This window comes from Pelophylax lessonae (genome assembly GCF_965119305.1).
Source record: "Pelophylax lessonae genome assembly, chromosome: 12".
Classification (NCBI taxonomy): Eukaryota; Metazoa; Chordata; class Amphibia; order Anura; family Ranidae; genus Pelophylax; species Pelophylax lessonae.
In genome coordinates, this window is record NC_138779.1 from 18,927,160 (window position 1) to 18,948,823 (window position 21,664).

The 21,664-nt window shown below is 44.2% G+C and overlaps 1 protein-coding gene across 1 annotated transcript in view; it reads left to right on the forward strand.

The window, feature by feature from the left end:
- The window catches only part of MEGF6 (multiple EGF like domains 6), a 559,396-nt gene that overhangs the window by 57,509 nt on the left and 480,223 nt on the right, over positions 1–21,664 (forward strand). The window contains exon 2 of the mRNA XM_082273280.1: positions 5,067–5,201. Coding sequence (XP_082129406.1) covers positions 5,067–5,201 — 135 coding nt within the window. The remainder of the gene's footprint in view (positions 1–5,066; positions 5,202–21,664) is intronic.

Genomic DNA, 21,664 nt, shown 5'->3' on the forward strand with positions numbered 1-21,664 from the left:
AAATGCGTTCAGACGGAAGTTTACTGGCATTTGAAATGCCAAATGCTTGTAACAGCATCAAAATGCATCTAAACTCGGCAACTCGCGTTTGTAAGCGTTTCTTTTATAGGTGTTTTCAATGGGGATACATTTCTTACCATTTTACAATGTAAAAATGCTTCTAAACACAAATGCCGCAAAACGCGGCATGTAAACATGGCACAACGGACGTTTTTAACTGTCGGTTACTAGCTGTCAAGATCCAGCATTGAGGAGAAGTTTTAAAACATCCCGTGTACATGAAGCCTTAGATGTCACTTAGACTCAGAGGCTCAGGTCAGCTTGTGTAACCTGTAACACATAAAGTTACATATGGCTGAAAAAAAACACAAGTCCATCCAGTTCAACCAACTAACAGAGAAAAAAAAAAAACCCCACACACAAATCAAAAACCTCTATATACACAATCCTATACCCACAGTTGATCCAGAGGAAGGCAAAAAAAAAAAAACCCAATAAAACATGATGCAATTTGCTTCAGCAGGGGAAAAAATCCTTTCTGATCCCCCGAGAGGAAATCGGATATTCCCTGGATCAACTTTACCGATAAAAGTTAGTATGCAGTTATATTATGTACATTTAGGAAATAATCCAGGCCTTTCCTAAAACAATCTACTGAGCTAGCCGGAACCAGTCTATTCCACATGATCACAGCTCTTACTGTGAAGAAACCTTTCCATATTTGGAGGTTAAATCTCCTTTCCTCCACAAGTAGAGAGTGCCCCCTTGTCCTCTGTGATGACCTTAAAGTAAATAACTTAACACCAAGTTCACTATATGGACCCCTTATGTATTTATACATGGTGATCATATCCCCCTTATGTATTTATACATGGTGATCATATCCCCCCCCCCCCTTAACATCCTCTTCTCAAGATCTCAAGAAAGAATAAACTCAGTTCCTCTAATCTTTCCTCATAGCTGAGCTCCTCCATGCCTCTTATCAGTTTGGTTGCTCTTCTCTGCACTTTCTCCAGTTCCCCAATATCCTTTTTGAGAACTGGTGCCCAAAACTGAACTGCATATTCCAGATGAGGTCTTACTAATGATTTGTACAGGGGCAAAATGATATCTCCCTCTCTGGAGTCCATACCTCTGTTAATACAAGAAAGGACTTTGCTTGCTTTGGAAAGCGCAGCTTGGCATTGTATGCTATTATTAAGCTTATGATCCACCAGAACCTTTTCCACCATTGATTTCCCCAGTAATATTCCTCCTAGTATGTAAAATGCATGCATATTCTTAGCCCCCAAGTGCATAACTTTACACAAGCCCAATAAATTTTAAAGAACTGCTGCTCCAATCCACTGCCCATCTGCTAAGATCCCCGCTGCCATATGACAGCACCAAGGCACCAAACCACGCCCAATGGAAAGTTGGATGTTTCCCCAGCCCCCCATATTTCTCCATGCCCTGGCAGTAGATCACAGGGGAGAGAGGTTGGCAACAATTAAGACTAGTACTTGTTACAAAGCATTGGCATCAGGTGGTTAGACCACAGGCTACCGGTCCTAAAAAAGGATATCAGTGTATTAGTCAATTGGGCTTCTTCTCCAGGCTCATCTGAATGACGGCACCATGGTATGTACAGAAAGGCAAAATTACTGTACGTGACAAGTAGATGACTCGGGCTGAGCTGATATTGAACAAGGGTCCTTCAAACAAATACAGGGCAGAGGGCACATAAACCCTTTCTACCGATAACCCTGTTTTAGCTCTGGTTTGTGACTATTGTGCAACATATGTAGTGACATGGTTACCTTTATATGGTTACCCCACTTTAATAACCTTTAGGTAGGTAATACCTGACAAATCTTCAGAAGATTTTGGATGAACTTCTTGCCTTGCATGGACCTACCTGGCACCCACAGGTGATTGATGCGACTCTATGTCTGGTCTTCATATACAGCAGCGGCCATCACAGCGCGGCCAATAGTGGCCGCGTCTTAAAGCGGCCCCAAACTTAAAGCGGCCCCAAAGCGGCCCCAGGGCCCGCGGCCCACCGGGAAATTTCCCGGTATCCTGGTAGGCCAGTCCGGCCCTGTATAGAGTACCCAAATCATTTTGTCACACAAGACTCCTTTGTAGTGGTGGCAATCTCTTGAATTACTCAATATCTAGTCCTCTCTTGCTTCGTTAAGAGCTCAACCTACATATACTTTGGTTGAAAACTAAAACTAGAACAAACATCCCTTGAGTCACTTAAAAATGCAAAAGTTTCATGACTGACTAAAGTGTATCGGCTCGATGGATAAAGTATTTTCAGAACTCCGTCCAGAGAAATGCAATTAACCAGCTTATGGTTATCAGCATAAATTCATATTTTCTGGTTCATACCTTGTACAAGATAAATGCACGGCCATATTTCTTCTCTGTAATTTATGCCAAAATTCATCTTCCAAAGAGTAATTTTCAGGCCCGAGCCTGGCCCACGGCACAGTTTCTGTAGGAAACAAATGTTCTGATTTATAACTCCGTCCACACCCACTTAAGTTTAGCCTTGATAATGAAACAAAATTTTTTTTTCGTGAGGAAGCTTCACAAAAGGCTTTGGTTTAATAGATAATCTAAAGCAGGGGTCTCCAAACTATGGCCCTCCAGTGATTCAGGAACTACAATTCCCATTATGCCTACTCATGTCTGTGAATGTCAGTTTTACAATTCCTCATGGAGGGCTGTAGTTTGGAGATCCCTCATCTAAAGGATCAGTATACCCTTGACAGATATTTCAATTTTTAGTAGATATTGGAGAGTTAAACTACCTGAAATTGCAATAGAGGTTAGGTAAATTTAACAGTAAGTGTAGGAAAAAGGATAGGGTAATACTAAGGATTAAAATAGATTTAAGTCTAGTCACTTTAATCTCATACTGTATACACGCTGTATTGTCAAAAGTATTGGGACGCCTGCCTTTACACACACATGAACTTTAATGGCATCCCAGTCTTAGTTCGTAGGGTTCAATATAGAGTTGGCCCACCCTTTGCAGCTATAACAGCTTCAATTCTTCTGGGAAAGCTGTCCACAAGGTTTAGGAGTGTGTCTATGGGAATGTTTGACCATTCTTCCAGAAGTGCATTTGTTGAGTCAGGCACTGGTATTGGACGAGAAGGCCTGGCTCACAGTCTGCGCTCTAATTCATCCCAAAGGTGTTCTATTGGGTTGTGGTCAGGACTCCATGCAGGCCAGTCAAGTTCCTCCACCCTAAACTCGCTCATCCGTGTCTTTATGGACCTTGCTTCGTGCACTAGTGAGCAGTCATGTTGGAACAGGAAGGGGCCATCCCCAAACTGTTCCCACAAAGTTGGGAGCATGAAATTGTCCAAAATGTCTTGGTATGCTGACGCCTTAAGTTTCCTTCATTGGAACTATGGGGCCAAGCTCAACCCCTAAAAAGCAACCCCGCACTATAATCCCCCTCCACCAAATATTTGAACCAGTGCACAAAGCAAGGTCCAAAAAGGCCCCTTTTAATTACCGCCCTCCTGTAGTGATGCCATGGGTAAGTCAGGGCCCAGATATAAGCTTGTTTGGAAGGAGACCTAGTGCAGTTGAGCCATGGGAGCCAGAGACCCCAAAATCAGGCAAATATAGGTACCAAGTCGAGGTCCTGCATAGGGCTAGAGGCCAGGGGGGAGATAGACCTACACCCAGAATTGCTGGCTGTAGACTTCCTGACCCTTATGGAGGTAGGAGCTAGGGCGGGTTGCAGAAAGCATTTTAGGCCAGTCCAAGTGTTCCCTGGAGTGGGGCTATTCCCCTGGTGGCTTTCTCAGGAATGGTGCACACATGGAGATGGTTAATGCAGAGATCCCATCCCAGTGAGCACTGATGGCCCCAGATGGAGAGAAACTGTTTAAGGGAAGATGGCTTACTGAAAGTGCTGGATAATGCTTTTATATGACTACTGCTGACTGTCCGCTAAATCTACTGTCAAGTGACCCCAGATAGTATGTCAGTGTGATGTGACTGTTTGTGCCATCTTCCAAAATCCGTAAAGTACAGCAACCCTATTTATGTGTGGACATTCCTTCCTTTTGGGATACAAAGGTTAACAGCTGTTAATGTTGGGTGGAGGCCTCCGGCATGGAGTGGGGCAAAAGATTGTGGAGGGTTAAAGTTTAAGAAGGAGGGTTGCCATTCTAATTGGAGAAGAGTGGGGCAGGGACTTGTGCTTTTGGCCCCTTTCACACAGACATTTCCGATCGGGTCCACCTGTCAGTTTTCCAGGCAGGCCCGATCGGAACCTCCATTCTTCTATATGGAGCGGCTGGTGTAAACAGACATGTGTCCGTTTACACCTGCCTATATCCAATCTGATCCACCAAAAACAAATGTTCCCCTTCCATCCAGCAGATCAGATGGCAGTCTGGTGTAAACAGACAGGCAGTCCATTTACATCCGGCTACTCGTTGAGGAGGTCTGTGTCCATGTCCGCTCTACATGAACAGATTGGACACAGACCTGTCATCCACTTGCTCAGTGGAGATCAGTGGAGAGATCCTCTGCTGAGAAAGCGTATCGCAGCCGCAGTCCGCCCCATGTGAACGGGCCTTCTGCACTAATTTCCAGCCATTTGCAAGCCCCTCTTACACACTTATGAGTGGGAACATCAAAGTGAGCAAGAACACCCAACATACTAAGGTGGATGGGAAAACCCAGCTTTCCAAGGTGGATGAAGAAGATCTTTCCTGTCTGCGGTGAAAGACCTCACCACTGGGGACCACAGTAGATATAAAAAGACAGTGGTTGACTTATTTCATCAGGCTCAGCCGTTGACCAATGTATCACTTTTGGACAAGAAAGGAGAACTTCAGGCAAAGTACAAACTCAATTAATAAGTCTTTGAAGGGAAAGCTATTGGTTTCTGTTTTTTTGTTTTGGATGCGTTATTTTAGAACAGAATAAATTCTGAAATATACAAGTTTAAGAACAAAAACCTTCTTTCATAATGAAGTTCATTAAAATTAAGAATTTACTCTTGGCAGCCAACTCAACTTTTCAACATGTTGTTTTCTTTCTTCTAGGCCCAACGTGTGCCCAGAAAGGGAGATGACCATAGTGGCTCACAAACAGCCGGTGGTGGAAGCCTACAGCCGAATGGTCAAGGTCTGGAAGCAAGGATGTTCTGGGCAGATGTGGTGTGTCGGGTATGAGCGGAGGTAGGTGCTGTATCATGTTTAGGGAATGCTCCACACTTGGGACTTTCCAGGAAATAAGATTTATGGTTAATAAAGTTCTCTTTAAAAAATACAGCTGTTTCATTCTCCTCCAGGCAATTACAGGAAGGTCTGGTTTTCTCACAGCCCCCTTGTTTGCTAACTGCTGTCTGAGTGTAGACCCAGGGCTAGTAAAGCACTGATCCACCCAAATACAGAACCACTGCAAATTTTAAAAATTAAGAAGACACAGGGCTTCCAAAAACTGCAGTCTAAGTCAGTGGTCCCCAAACTGCGGCCCAGGGGCCAGATGCGACCCTTTGCCTGCTTTTACCTGGCCTTTGGGGATTATTACCTGCACTGTCGGCAACAGAGGGGCATAGTTCCTGCCACTGACACCAACAATGGGGCACTTTACCTCCCTTTGATACCAATGATGGCATACCATTACTCCCATTAATACCAATGATGGCATACCATTACTCCTTACTCATTACTCAATGATGGGGCCCCTCTATTCCTCCCACTGACACCAATGATGGGACACTATTCCTTCCACTAATACAGAAGATGGGGCATTATTCCTTCCACTGACACCAATGATGGGGCACTATTCCTCACATTAATACCAATAATGGGGCACTATTCCTCCCACTTACATCAATGATGGGGCACTATTCCTCCCACTAACACCAATAATGGGGCATTATTCCTCTCACTGAACCCAAAGATGGGACACTATTCCTCTCATTGATACCAATAATGGGGCACTATTCCTTCCACTGACACCAATGGTGGGGCACTATTCCTTCCCCAAATACCAATAATGGGGCATTATTACTCTCATTGACCCCAACGATGGAAAATTATTTCTCTCATTGATACCAATAATGGGGCACTTTTCCTTCCACTGACACTAATCATGAGCCATTATTCCTCCCACTGATACCAATGATGGGACATTATTCCTTCCATTCATACCAATAATGGGACACTATTCCTTCCACTAATACCAATGATGGGACACTATTCCTCCAACTGTCACCAATGATGGGACACTATTCCTCCCACTAATACCAATGATGGGACACTATTCCTCCAACTGTCACCAATGATGGGACACTATTCCTTCCCCTTATACCTATGATAGGGCACTATTCCTCCTACTGATACCAAAGACGAAACACTATTCCTTCCATTCATACCAATAATGGGACACTATTACTCCCACTAATACCAATGATGGGGCACTATTCCTCCCCTTAACACCAATGATTAGGCACTATTACTATTACTTTATATCAATGATGAGGCACTATTTCTCTTACTGACCCCAATGATGGGACACTATTACTTCCACTGATACCAATGATGGGACACTATTCCTCCCACTGACACCAATGATGGGACACTACTCCTTCCACTGATACCAATGAGGGGGCACTATTCCTCCCACTGATACCAATGATGGGGCACTATTCCTTCCACTGACACCAATGATGGGGCACTATTCCTCCCACTGATACCAATGATGGGGCACTATTCCTTCCACTGACACCAATGATGGGGCACTATTCCTCCCACTGATACCAATGATGGGGCACTATTCCTCCCACTGACACCAATGATGGGACACTATTCCTCCCACTGACACCAATGATGGGACACTACTCCTCCCACTGATACCAATGATGGGGCATTATTCCTTCCACTGACACCAATGATGGGGCACTATTCCTCCCACTGATACCAATGATGGGGCACTATTCCTCCCACTGACACCAATGATGGGACACTATTCCTCCCACTGACACCAATGATGGGACACTACTCCTTCCACTGATACCAATGAGGGGGCACTATTCCTCCCACTGATACCAATGATGGGGCACTATTCCTTCCACTGATACCAATGATGGGGCACTATTCCTCCCAGTGATACCAATGATGGGGCACTATTCCTTCCACTGACACCAATGATGGGGCACTATTCCTCCCACTGATACCAATGATGGGGCACTATTCCTCCCACTGACACCAATGATGGGACACTATTCCTCCCACTGACACCAATGATGGGACACTACTCCTCCCACTGATACCAATGATGGGGCATTATTCCTTCCACTGACACCAATGATGGGGCACTATTCCTCCCACTGATACCAATGATGGGGCACTATTCCTCCCACTGACACCAATGATGGGACACTATTCCTCCCACTGACACCAATGATGGGACACTACTCCTTCCACTGATACCAATGATGGGGCACTATTCCTCCCACTGAAACGAATGATGGTGCACTATTCAATCCATTCATACCAATGATGAGGCACTAGTCTTCCCCCTTTACACCAATAATAGGGCATTATTGTTCCCACTAACACCAGTGATGGGGCCCAATGGCCACAGTCCGGCCCCCCTAAAGATTATTTTTTATAACATTTCATTGCAGAAATTAAGCCCCCATTCACACTAGGGCGACTCACGAGGCGACTTGTGTCGCCCCAGGTCGCCCCAGGTCGCTTGACATGACCAAACCAATGTAAATGAATCAGTGCCGTCTTAATTGCCGCTATTAAGGTCGCTCCGACTTCAGAAAAGGGTCCTGTACTACTTTCAGGCGACCAGTGATCCGACCTGTCCCATATACTTCAATGGGAGTCGCCTCCTTATCTTAATTGAAGCGACCTGTAATCCGACTTGTCATCCGACTTTGCTAAAAAATGGTAGTGAATAAGAAAAGAGCATAATTTTCTTGCAGGCATTAGCGGTCATTTTTTTAGGCAGGCATGTCATTTTTTGGATTTCGTTTCTGGGGGGGTCTAAAAAGTGTCCCTGTCAAGTTTCAGCTCTGTAGCATGTCCAGAACCCCTAAAAAAAAATCATTTTTCTTTTAATTTTTTGTAGTGTCTTACCAGCTGTCTTTTTTTCTTGCAGGCATTTAGCGGGCATTTTTTTTAGGCAGGCATGTCATTTTTTGGATTTCGTTTCTGGGGGGTCTAAAAAGTGTCCCTGTCAAGTTTCAGCTCTGTAGCATGTCCAGAACCCCTAAAAAAAATCATTTTTCTTTTAATTTTTTGTAGTGTTTTACCAGCTGTCTTTTATTCTTGCAGGCATTTAACGGGCATTTTTTTAGGCAGGCATGTCATTTTTTTGTATTTAGTGTCTGGGGGGTCTAAAAAGTGTACCTGTCAATTTTCAGCTCTGTAGCATGTCCAGAACCCCTAAAAAACAGCATTTTTACTATATTTTCAGGGATACGGCTTCTCTGCGGCTGGCTTTTTTTCTCGCAGGCATTTAGCGGGCATTTTTTTAGGCAGGCATGTCATTTTCTGGATTTAGTGTCTGGGGGGTCAAAAAAGTGTCCCTGTCAAGTTTCAGCTATGTAGCATGTCCAGAACCCCTAAAAAAAAATCATTTTTCTTATAATTTTTTGTAGTGTCTTACCAGCTGTCTTTTTTTCTTGCAGGCATTTAGCGGGCATTTTTTTAGGCAGGCATGTCATTTTTTTGTATTTAGTGTCTGGGGGGTCTAAGTGTACCTGTCAATTTTCAGCTCTGTGATTGGCCAAATACAAAGTTGCCTCGCGATTAGGTCGCGTCAAAGTCGCGCTAAGTCGCGCCAAAGTCGCGTCAAAGTCGCGCCAAAGTCGCGTCAAAATCGCGTCAAAGTCGCGCTGGAAGCGACGCTACTTTAGTGGTAGCGGCAGTGTGAACCAGCACTAAGAAAAACTTGTTTTTTTATTTTTATTTTTTCAAAATATTTGTTATTTCCTTGTTTGTATAGCAAATGATAAAAACCCAGTTGTGATTAAAAACCACCAAAAGAAAGCTCTATCTGTCTTAAAAAAATGATAAAAAAAAATATAATTTGGGTACAGTGTTGCATGACTGAGTAATTGTCATTCAAAGTGTAGCACAGAGAGCTGAAAATTGGCCTGGGCTGGAAGAGAGGTGCCTGATTCTGTGGTGGTTAAGAGATCCTTTGCTGAACACGTTTCTTCTACTTCAATAAAAACTTGACAGGGGTTCATATCCTTCCATAAACAACCCAAAACTAAAAAAATAGTTTGCTTAAAGATCTGATTTTCAAGCCCTATTAATCCCTACTGCACGCCCTACAAAAAGCCTACCCAGGAACGTGCGGGAGGTGAGGAATGATTAGAGCAGGTGCTCTGACCTCGGGGGAAGCTGACCAAGGCAAAGCACCATTCACACATTCCATTATTAAAGAATGTCAAATATTAAGCAATCCCTAATTTTATGTTTGCTTTCCTTACACAAACAATGTTAAATATCAGTCGGCTTTATACGTCGATCGCTCTGCGAAACCCTTCACTATATTATATGACATGTCAAGATAGTTTGTTCTAGTTTATGGAAAACACATGGACAGCTGTGTGCGTGGAGGTTCAACAATATTCAGGGATGGTTTTATCTCCGCCTGGTATCATTGCCTTTTTACAGAATGAATGCCTGTTTTTATTCCACCTTGCTCTCTCATTGCTAGAAAAAAAAGTCCTATAGAGAGATTTTATCACAAACATCTTTTCAGATTCACTGCAAAGGAATAAATCTCAATAGTCATTTTGGGGTCCATTTAAAAAAAAAAAATTGCTGTTGGCTGTAACAAATAATTCCTGTAATGTGTCTAATATGTTTATTTCCTATGATCATCAGCTCCATCTGTGGCCATAATGCAGAATTTTCCTGATTGAAGTATTTCTTGAACAAACCACTATATGGCCACTAGATGGAGCCGACGATCATAGGAAATTAACATTTTGCTGTCACAAATAATCACAGTAATGGGCCTAATGTTTATTTCCTATGATCATCAGCCCTCTTAAAGTGGTATATTCAAGAAATACTTCTTTAATCAGGAAAATTCTGCATTATGGCCACAGATGGAGCTGATGATCATAGGAAATAAATATACATTAGATTTTCAAAAGTATTGGGACGCCTGCCTTTACACACACATGAACTTTAATGTCATCCCAGTCTTAGTCCGTAGGGTTCCATTATTGAGTTGGCCCACCCTTAGCAGCTATAACAGCTTCAACTCTTCTAGTAAGGCTGTCCACAAGGTTTAGAAGTGTGTCTATGGGGATGTTTGACCATTCTTCCAGAAGCGCATTTGTGAGGTCAGGCGCTGATGTTGGAGAGAAGGCCTGGCTTGCTCTAATTAATCCCAAAGGTGTTCTATTGGGTTGAGGTCAGGACTCTAAGTGGGCCAGTCAAGTCAATCCACCCCAATCTCTCTCATCCATGTCTTTATGGACCTTGCTTTGTGCACTGGTGCGCAGTCATGTTGGAACAAGAACCATCCCCAAACTCTTCCCACAAAGTTGGGAGCATGAAATTGTCCAAAATTTCTTGGTATGCTGATGCCTTAAGAGTTCCCTGGAAATAAGGGGCTAATCCCAACCCCTGAAAAACAACCCCACGCCATAATCTGTTCTCCATGATTTGGACCAGTGCACAAAGCAAGGTCCATAAAGACATGGGGGAGCGAGTTTGGGTTGAAGGAACTTGACTGGCCTGCAAAGAGTCCTGACCTCAACCCCAGAGAACACCCTTGGGATGAATTAGAGTGGAGACTGTGAGCCGGGCCTTCTCATTCAACATCAGTGCCTGACCTCACAAATGCACTTCTGGAAGAATGGTCAAACATTCCCATAGACACACTCCTAAACCTTGTGGACGGCCTTCCCAGAAGAGTTGAAGCTGTTACAGCTGCAAAGGGTGGTTCAACTCAATATTGAACCCTACGGACTAAGACTGGGATGTATTTGAGGTTCATGTGCGTGTAACGGCAGCTGTCCCAATACTTTTGACAATATAGTGTATTTGACGCATTACTGTGATTATTTGTGATGATAATTTTTTTTAATAATTGACCACTTTTTTAGCCTCTGCTGCCCATGTAAGGCATATGTGTGTCGGCAAAGAATGGGGGGGAAGACCGAGGTTTCTGTTTTGAGAGCGCGCTTACTGCGTGCTCCCAGCGTAGAGACCAAGCTCTCGAAAAGAGCTACTGGTCTTTAGTAATGACGGGGGAAGAGAGGACCAGCTGCTGATCATGTGATCACTGTGACAGCCAATCACACAGAGGTGACTTGATCGGTCTGTCCTTATTGTCCCCTCCAGGCATAAAGTTAAGGGGATGCCAGGGTTGGGTGGGAAGGGGTTAAATTGGACCTAGCATCAATGTTTTCCTTAATGCCAAGTTCATACATGCTAAGTAAAGTGGCGGGTATTTATTAATGGTCACCATACAAGCAATGGAATTGTCAATTGGAACAAAGATACAATCGATAACGGACAATGCTAACTTCCAACTATTGACTGAAATACACTTTCCCTGTGTGTGGTCTAATGATCAATTGGGCTATTGACTAAAGAACGAATATTCCTATCGGGAGTGATCGATCAGAAAATATATCACCATACAGTAACCTTCACAGAGGTCACAGTGCTTCCCTTGATAAAGACTCCACATGCTCCCCCCCCAAGGATGGCAACCATCTACAAAAACCCACAAAAAATTAGATCTATTGGAGTGTAAATACCTATGGTGCCTGAACCCAAAAATAATACAGGGGAGGTGCATCCAAATTACAACACAAAAAACAAGCCACAAAGCATACAGCACCTACTAAGGCCACCTTTAGTCTTTATTTATTATGAGACTTATATCCATATGTAAATAGTGACAAAACTCCCCCCTAGAGCACATCCCTCCCCTTCCAAACCCCCCTACACCCAACCCAAGCCCCCACTCCACTCAAACCCGAATAGCCCAACCCTACCCTCACCACTACCAAAACCCTGTTCCCCTACTCTATATGACGTTATTGCTGGAGTCCTACAAAAGTGAAACGCGTAGGACGGTGGGGACACCCCCCCCCTCTTGTTGCTGGGAGTCCTACTGTCACATTGGAGGGCACGCTGGCATGATCGGCTCTCCAGGATATCTTACTATACAGCACTGTAGTTCCACTGAATGTGGGTAATAGCCAGAGTGCCAGTAGGGTTAAACAGGATCTCTACCACCAAAAGGCCAGTGCGGATTCCTGCTCATTGCACATTGCACATGTGCGAATATTTATAAGCGAAAGACCACTGTCACTTCTGCAGTGCCAGTTCATCGCTCACATATTTGTTCGCATGGGCGAATTCATGTGCCATTCCGAATGCATGCGCGCACACGTGCACATGCCAATTAGCACTTGGCGCCCAGTGGCCTATTTAAACTGCTCTATCACTGTGAGCAGTTACTGAATGGTCTTCAGCTCGTTCCTGTGTTCCCAAGACCTGATCCGCTGTACCTGCTTTCTCGTGTATGACCCGGCTTGCCTTTGGACTTTGCCTCGGCTCGTGCTCTAGCTCTGTTCCCTACTACTGCAAACTTGGCTTGTTTACTTGATCTGATCTGCCCGCTGATTTTGTACCGCATTGCCCAGCTGTTAACGATAACGACCTTGGCCTATCTCCTGGACTTGCTTACCTGATGATTTGGTGTATCACTGTCTGGTTGCCGCTGACTGCTGCTCATCTCCTGGTTCTGCTTTTGTCTCATGCTCTGGTGCCAAGCTGCTCCTGCATCCTGTTCCAAGGACTGCGACTGCCAGCTCTACCCACCTACAGAGTGGACATCACCAGCTAGCTGCTATGGCACTCGTGCCACTCTTTGCCTTTACACTCTCTGTCCCCACCTTCAAGAGGGCTAGGCAGGAGGTGCATGAGAGGCCTCCACAACATCCCAGTCTTCACCAGGTACGTGATAGCGCCTTAGTAGGTGCTGTATCCATTGTGGTTTGTTTTTTTTATAGGGTGGAAACCATGCAGATAGCATCCAAACCAGAGCCCACTAAGGTGCTGTGTTGGGGGCCGGAAAAGTTCCTCATTATCTATGAAGATTCTGCTTCCTGCTCCACAGTGATGTCCATTGGTTGTCCTTCACTGCTTCTTCTCCCTATGCAAATCCACGGCTTTTTTCTCAGGGAATAGGCGCAGGAACTCTCCCCTTTTGAGTCACCCTACATCTCTGCCCCCTGTCGACCTCTGAGCACTGTCTCTTGGCTCCACCCCCTACCCACTTCCCAGTACCGCCCCTTTTAGATAATCCAGAACCAAGTGCTACTAAATAACTTGTATGGAATTTGATAAACCCCATACCACCCCAGCAACAACGGACCCCACCACAGAAACAATACATCCTCCACACAACAACAGAACTCCCAGCAGCCAGCACCAATAGACCCTCCAGCAGCCAGGAACCCCTGCGTTCTCGCTGAAAAAAAAAGCCCTGTGCAAATCTAGACAGCTGATGCATTGAAAACAATGACCTCCCCATGTGGCTGATACCTTTCCTCTATAGCGGTCTCTTCAACAAGTAAAAACAAAAGCAAATTGCTCGAAAGGGTTCGAACTTCATTTTTATTGCTGTTCCTGCCTTCTTATCCCAGAGTGACGCCCGTGACCCCTTCTTCTTGTACGGGCCTCATAGGAAGTGAGAGAAAATCTCCCTCGATAAAAACAAGATAGAAATTTTAGCTCTTTTCCATAAAAAAAAAAGTAAAAATAAGGAGCTAAACAAAAAATAATCGGAGCGTTTGCCGTTGACCCATGGCCAACCCCATAATTTTTCACGCAGGGATTTTCAAAGACACTCCGCCGGAGTAACAAGCTGTGGTGTGACTTTGCCGTGAGTCTCTCCATATTGCTCTTAGCATCGGGAAAGACAGATGAGCGCGCTCAGAGATGGTGGCGGCTCATTTAGGAGATGCTTATGACTATAAAAGCTCGCAGATTGAAAAGGTTTAACTGTTTCTTTTTTGTGCATGATGAGAGAGAAAATTATACAATAATGAGAATGTTCTGCTCTCCTAATTTCCTAAAAAAACGTTGTTTCATAACACGAAAATGAGGCGATAAGAAAATCGCCATACGCAGACACTTACCAGTCCATTTTCTGTATGATATATTTACGCAATAGTACGCTGATTTGGATGGGCCAGCTGTGGGCTCCTCAGCCAGACAGACCCAGGTGGCTTCACCATCTGTCCCAGCAGCTTTAGTGTGCCAAGGAAATGTAGCGAGACTCCTAGATCAAGGAGCTTGAAACTAGTACTGTCTGTTGTTGGGTCAGGCTTGAAGACCAGTAGCTATAGCAGTAGAGAGGCTCCCATCGACCAGCTGCATAAATCCACAAGCAGGTCACCCTGGCAGATGACAGGGGCCCAGCTGAGGTGCATGGCCTATGTACTATCTGGTATTCACCAAAGCTCCTGATGGTGGAGATGGGTTTTGCTGCGTGTTAGTACCAGGTCAATTGGGTATTTCGGTGCAGGCTCACATGGAGGAATAAGTGGTAGGGATCAGAAGGGAGGTGAGCATCTTGTGCTAGGTATTTTGATACCGGCTCCAATGGAGGAAGGAGCGGTGGGGATCACTGGAGAGATAAGTATCAATGGGTTGGGTAATTTGGTGTTGGCTCTGATGGAGGATGGAGTGGTGGGGATCAATGAAAAGGTGATCATTAATGGAATTGTTGTTTTGGTGCCAGCTGCGGCAGAAAAAGAGGGCAGGGGACAGATGAGTACCAGTGGGTCGGTTACATTGGTGCTGGCTCCGATGGAGGAAGGAGTGGTGAGGAAAAGTAGAGTGGTGAGTTTCTGGGGATTGGGTAGTTTGGTGCTGGCTCCAATGGAGGAAGGAGTGGTGGGGTATCACTGGAGTGATGAGTATCAGTGGGTTGGGTATTTAGGTGCTCCAGTAGAGGAAGAAGTGGTGTGGGATTCCTGGAGAAGTGATTATTAGATGGTGGGGTATTTATGTGCTGGCTCCATTAGAGGAATAAGTGGTGGGGGATTCCTGGAGAAGTATCAGTGGGTGGGGTATTTAGGTGCTGGCTCCAGTGGAGGAAGAAGCAGTGGGGTATCACTGGAGAGATGAGTATCAGTGGGCTGAGTATTTAGGTGTTGGCTTGGATGGCTCCAATAGAGAAGGAGTGGTGGGGTATCACTGGAGAGATAAGTATCAGTGGGTTGAGTATTTAGGTGTTGGCTTGGATGGCTCCAATAGAGAAGGAGTGGTGGGGGATCACTGGAGAGATGGGTATTAGTGGATCGGGAATTTAGGTGTTGGCTCCAATGGAGAAAGGAGTGGTGGGGGATCACTGAAGAGAGATGAGAATTAGTGGGTTGGGTATTTTGGCGCTAGCTGTGATGGAGGAAGGAGCGGTGGGGGATCACTGGAGAGGGAGTACCAGTGGGTTGGGTATTTAGGTGCTGGCTCCAGTGGAGGAAGGAGTGGTGGGGCATCACTGGAGTGATGAGTATCAGTGGGTTGGGTATTTAGGCGTTGGAGTAGTGGGGGATTCCCGGAGAGATGAGTATCAGTGGGTCGGTTATTTTGGTGCTGGCTTCAGTGGAGGGCAGTGTTGAGTTATCACTGGAGAGATAAGTATCAGTGGATCAGATATTTGGTGCTAGCTCCAATGGAGAAAGGAGTGGTGGCGGATCACTGGAGAGAGATGAGAATTAGTGGATTGGGTATTTATTTTGGTGCTAGCTCTGATGGAGGAAAGAGTGGTGGGGGATCACTGCAGAGGGAGTACCAGTGGGTTGAGTATTTAGGTGCTGGCTCCAGTGGAGGAAGGAGCGGTGGGGTATCACTGGAGAGATGAGTATCAGTGGGTTAGGCATTTAGGTGTTGGCTCCAATAGAGGAAGGAGTAGTGGGGGATTCCCGGAGAGATGAGTATCAGTGGGTCGGTTATTTTGGTGCTGGCTCCAGTGGAGGACAGAGTGTTGGGGTATCACTGGAGAGATAAGTATCAGTGGATCAGATATTTTGGTGCTAGCTCCAATGGAGAAAGGAGTGGTGGGGGATCACTGGAGAGAGATGAGAATTAGTGGATTGGGTATTTATTTTGGTGCTAGCTCTGATGGAGGAAAGAGTGGTGGGGGATCACTGCAGAGGGAGTACCAGTGGGTTGAGTATTTAGGTGCTGGCTCCAGTGGAGGAAGGAGCGGTGGGGTATCACTGGAGAGATGAGTATCAGTGGGTTAGGCATTTAGGTGTTGGCTCCAATAGAGGAAGGAGTAGTGGGGGATTCCCGGAGAGATGAGTATCAGTGGGTCGGTTATTTTGGTGCTGGCTCCAGTGGAGGACAGAGTGTTGGGGTATCACTAGAGAGATAAGTATCAGTGGATCAGATATTTTGGTGCTAGCTCCAATGGAATAAGGAGTGGTGGGGATCACTGGAGAGGGATGAGAATTAGTGGGTTGGGTATTTTGGTGCTAGCTCTGATGGAGGAAGGAGCGGTGGCGGATCACTGGAGAGGTACGTACCAGTGGGTTGGGTATCAAGGTGTTGGCTCCAGTAGAGGAAGGAGTGGTAAGGGATTCCTGGAGAGATGAGTATAAGTGGGTTAGGTATTTTTGTTTGGCTCCAGTAGAGGAAGGAGTGGTGGGGGATTGCTGGAGAGATAAGTATTAGTGGGTGTGATATTTAGGTGCTGGCTCTAGTGCAGTAAAGAGCAGTGGGGGATCAATGGAGAGGTACGTACCAGTGGGTTGGGTATCTAAGTGTTGGCTCCAGTAGAGGAAGGAGTGGTAAGGGATTCCTGGAGAGATGAGTATTAGTGGGTGGGGTATTTTTGTTTGGCTCCAGTAGATGAAGGAGCGGTGGGGGATTGCTGGAGAGATGAATATTAGTGGGTGCGGTATTTAGGTGCTGGCTCTAGTGCAGTAAGGAGCAGTGGGGGATCACTGGAGAGGTGAGTATCATTGGGTCGGGTATTTAGGGTATTTTTATTTGGATCCAGTGGAGGAAGGAATGTTGGGGGATCGCGGGAGAGATGAGTATCAGTGGATAGGGTATGGTGGTGATGGCTCCAATGGTGGGGGATCCCTGGAAAGGTATCGGTGGGTTGAGGGGAGCTTTTTCATTGACACTTTCACTTTAAATCAGATCCGTATTCTATCACCTGTACATTTGAGCCATGGAACTCTGAGAAAACAGAACGACATTTAACGCCGGGTCTCTATTTGTGGTTGAAAAGGCTCAGGAATGCCTTAGAACATTCCCCCTCCACAGTTCTCAGCTTCTACAATGTGCCTTTGAACTGCAATTTTGGGTAATTATCAGGAGTAATATATAGGCCAGGTAAAGAATAATACAAGGCCAGTCGCTGAGTGTTCCTGTGCGAGGGGGACGGAGTTCTATGGCGCAGTCCGATCGCTTGGCACCACTTTAAAAGTCTCATTTCAGCAGCAGCTAAATCCACGGCTCTGTATTCGGAAATAGACAACTAATTGTTCCCAACACTTCCTTCATAACAATTCCCAGAGTCACAAGGAAGCATCTTTATTGGGTTTTAAAGTGGACCCGTCAGTAACTTTACAAATCTGCATGAATAAATTCCTGATGTGTCACAATATATACAGGAACAGTATAATTTTTTTATGAAAAGTTCCATCATTAATCATTGGAAATCTATCCTAAGAGCCAATCTGGTGCCTAGATAGAGATGATTCTATCAGTTTACTGCAGGCAGAAAGAAGCATTTCCTCAGTCTCTTCCCAGTGATCACAACATTATAACTTTGTAGCAAGCCAAGGTAGGAGGCTGCAGCAGGGGCTGATCTGTGACAGACATTTGTGAACACAGTCAGGAACTACACAGACACCAGAATTTATATAAATAAGCCGACATCTCAGTAGTAGGTGACCCCAGATGATGTCTGAACAAAGATTGCTCCGCCCCTTATGAAGATAAACACAGATGAAGGCATTGTCAGGGGGAGTACTGTGATCTCTTTGAGAGGTAATATGGAAATTATGCTGACACATCACTTAACAAGCTGGCGGACAACCGGCATCATCTAGCTCATTTTTCCTCAGCCTGACAGTTGCTGGCTGTTCATTCATTGGGTTTCAGTTGTTTTAATCGTAAAGGCTGAGCATCACATGCGGGTGTTACTTAGGGTGGTGTACATTCAAATGCAACATTCCTAGGAACAATTAATGCTCCAAATTAGATATCTGCCCATCATAGGGGTGTGCCGGGTGTGCGGCGCAGATTCTCCCTGCTGATATTTCACCGAAGCCCTCCAACAAGGCTCCTAAAACAATTGCAAGAAAAAGTATATACCGTAATAAGGCAGCTCTGATCCGCCGCCAGGTGGTCAAGAAATAACACCCCAGTGGCAACTCTGGGAAGGGGAGGAACATATACCCCAGTGGCAGCAGCGGGATACACCCAGGGGACGGGGGGCGAATTAATGGGCTCCCAAAAAAACTCAGGAGAGGATGTAGAGGGGGGAGAAAGAATAAAACAAAAAAAGGGAACAATTGGCCAGGGTATCATTAACCACTTTAAGACCGGAAGGATTTGCCCCCTTCCTGACTAGGCCCTATTTTGCGATTCGGCACTGCGTTACTTTAACAGACAATTGCGCAGTCGTGTGACTCTGTACTCAAATAAAATCGATGTCCGTTTTTCCCCACAAACAGAGCTTTGTTTTGGCGGTATTTGATCACCTGTGTAACTTTTATTTTGTGCGCTATAAACAAAAAAAGAGCGGCAATTTTGAAAAAAAAAAAACAAAAACAATATTTTTCACATTCTGCTGTATGACATTGTCAAAAAAAAAAAATGTGAAAATCTAATTTTAACATTTTAGGCCAATTTGTTTTCTGCTTCATATTTTTGGTAAAAAGAAATCGCAATAAGCGTATTTTGATTGGTTTGTGCAAAAGTTACTGCGTCTACTAACTACAGTAAAGATTTATGTCATTTTAATTGTTTTTTTTTTTTTTACTAGTAATGGTGGCGATCTGCAATTTTTTTGCGGGACTGCGACATTGCGGCGGACAGATCGGACACCTGACTGACATTTTTGACACTTTTGGGGGGACCAGTGACATTACTACAGTAATCAGTGCTAAAAATATGCACTGTTACTGTAATAATGACACTGGCAGGGAAGGGGTCAACATTGTGGGTGATCAAAGGGTTAAATGTGAGCCTAGGGGAGTGATTCTAACTGTCAGGGGCGTGGCTTCTGAAATGACCATAGAGACATGTGATCCTATATAGAAGTATCACATGGGCTCTATGATCATTCCAGGGAGAAGAACGGTCAGCTGTGTTTACAACATCCTTCTCTCTCAGCGAGGAACGATCGCGGGTGTCAGGCGGCATCGCCAGCTGCATCGGCTTCCCTGCTGAAGAGCGCCCTCTAGCCTCCTGAGAGCGAGGGCCGTACATTTATGGCGATTCGCCTGGGAGCGGCTGCCTGCCGCAGTACATCTGCTGCGGGCGGTTGTAAAGAGGTTAATCTAAGTGATACAGTTTTCACTTAGAATGAGCTGAAGGTTTTAGAACTGGGTCTTAAATATGTCCCTGACAAAGGATTTGATAAGTTCAACACATTTATCGATATTGAGAAATTCATTAGGAAGTTAAAAGTGAAAAAAACATTTCCTAGAGAAACCATCTTTAGGTAATAATGATGAAAGGCCTTACAAAAATCTTCAAATCAGTTTTTGGAGGTGTTTAAGTCAATGGTGGAATAGGATATTAGAAAGCTGAAAGGGAATAGATTTAAAAAGAAAGGCAATCTCCAAAAAGGTGTAAAGGGACCAGAGAAAAGAAATGATATAATGATTAGAATGTATTGTAGTGCTAAACAAGAGAGATTATAGTAAGGAATTGGATCGATTAGTTGGGGACCAGGTTGCATATAAAAAGTTGAAGAGCAATCCAACAAGTGTGTTGAGATCTAAATGAAAGATTCTTGTAAAAAGCGCACATGAGGAAGGAATTTTATCTAAAAAGGAGGCTCGTTAACTTGTCCCTGATGCCCCCTAGACTGACGGTCATATACCAATTGCCCAAAATCCATAAAAATAAGGAAAATCCCCCGGGAAGGCCAATAATCAGTGGAATAGATTCCATTTTTTTCCTGAGTAGGGGAATATGTAGACTGTTTTTTACAGCCTTTAGTACCAAAATACCCCTCGTTCCTTCATGATAGTAAACATCTTATCAACATTTTGGAAAATACCCCTGTACATAAGGACACCTTGCTGGTCACCACAGACGTGGAATCATTGTACATGAGTTTAAGACAGCAGGATGTATTAGACATCACCACTAAAGCCTGAGACACAAAATCAGAACTTAGGACCAAACAGAAGTTTTCGACTAATGCTTTAAATTTGGCTATAAGCAGTGTTGGGGTAGTTACTCAAAAAATGTAACTAGTTACTAGTTACTTCTGTAAATTGTAACAAGATTACTTTACTAGTTACTGCATTTGAAAAGTAACTTCACTACTTATTACTTTACTTACCTCTTTCTTAATTGACCGTGTAGAAGAAGATACATGACACTCTTTCTGCATAGAGTTTATTGTATAAACACAGGCTTTGGGAAACATGAGAACAAAACCTGAAAAAACAGAATAAAACATTAAGTGCAACAAAAAGTCATAAACTTCATCCCTCTCTATTCTTCGAAATAACGATTGTATCGCACGGGTTGGGTGACGCAGGAAAGCGCGTTCCTATAGCCTAGTAAAGTAGTGTAGTTACCTCCTATAGCCTAGTAAAGTAGTGTAGTTACCAATATTAGTATTGTAACTAGTTACGTTACTTCGTTACCAAAAAAAGTAATGTAGTTACTGTAATCCGTTACTTTGTAACTCGTTACCCCCAACACTGGCTATAAGTAATAATTATTTTTGGCATAATGGGTCATATTACAAACAAATTAAGGGTGTGGCTATGGGTGCTAAATATGCACCCAATGTTGCCAATATATTGTTAGGTCAATGGGAGGAACAGGAATTTTTTTCCAGACCACAACCTGCTTTGGCCCCTATAGAAAAGATTTATTGATGACCTATTGATCCTATGGAATGGGTCATAAGAGAGCCTGATCCAGTTCATTGAGAGGATCAATAGAAATATATATGGACTTAAGTTCACGGCTAATTGGAATAAATATTCAGACCATTTTCTAGATTTGATTCTGGAGAAACAATATCGAATTATCAACACCAAAACATTTTTTAAGGAGACTAATAGAAATAGCTACATTCCCACCATGAGTTGTCATCATTCCAAGTGGCTAGGGGCTATACCCCAAGGACAATTCATGCGTATTAGATGTAATTGCAAACAAGCCAAGGATTATGTAGAGCAGTTCAACATACTACTGGATAGATTTGTGGAAAAAGGCTAATATCACAGAAATTTGGTGTCTATTCAAGATCAAGTTAAAAACCATGGAAAGGAAGGATTTGTTAGTCACTAAACCTAAGAAAAAGAGTAACGTAGGAGAAATGGCCATCCTCATTCATTTTAATCGGAACTATAAGGTGTTTGAATTGATTATACGTAAACATTGGCCTATCTTAATGAGAGATAAAACCCTTG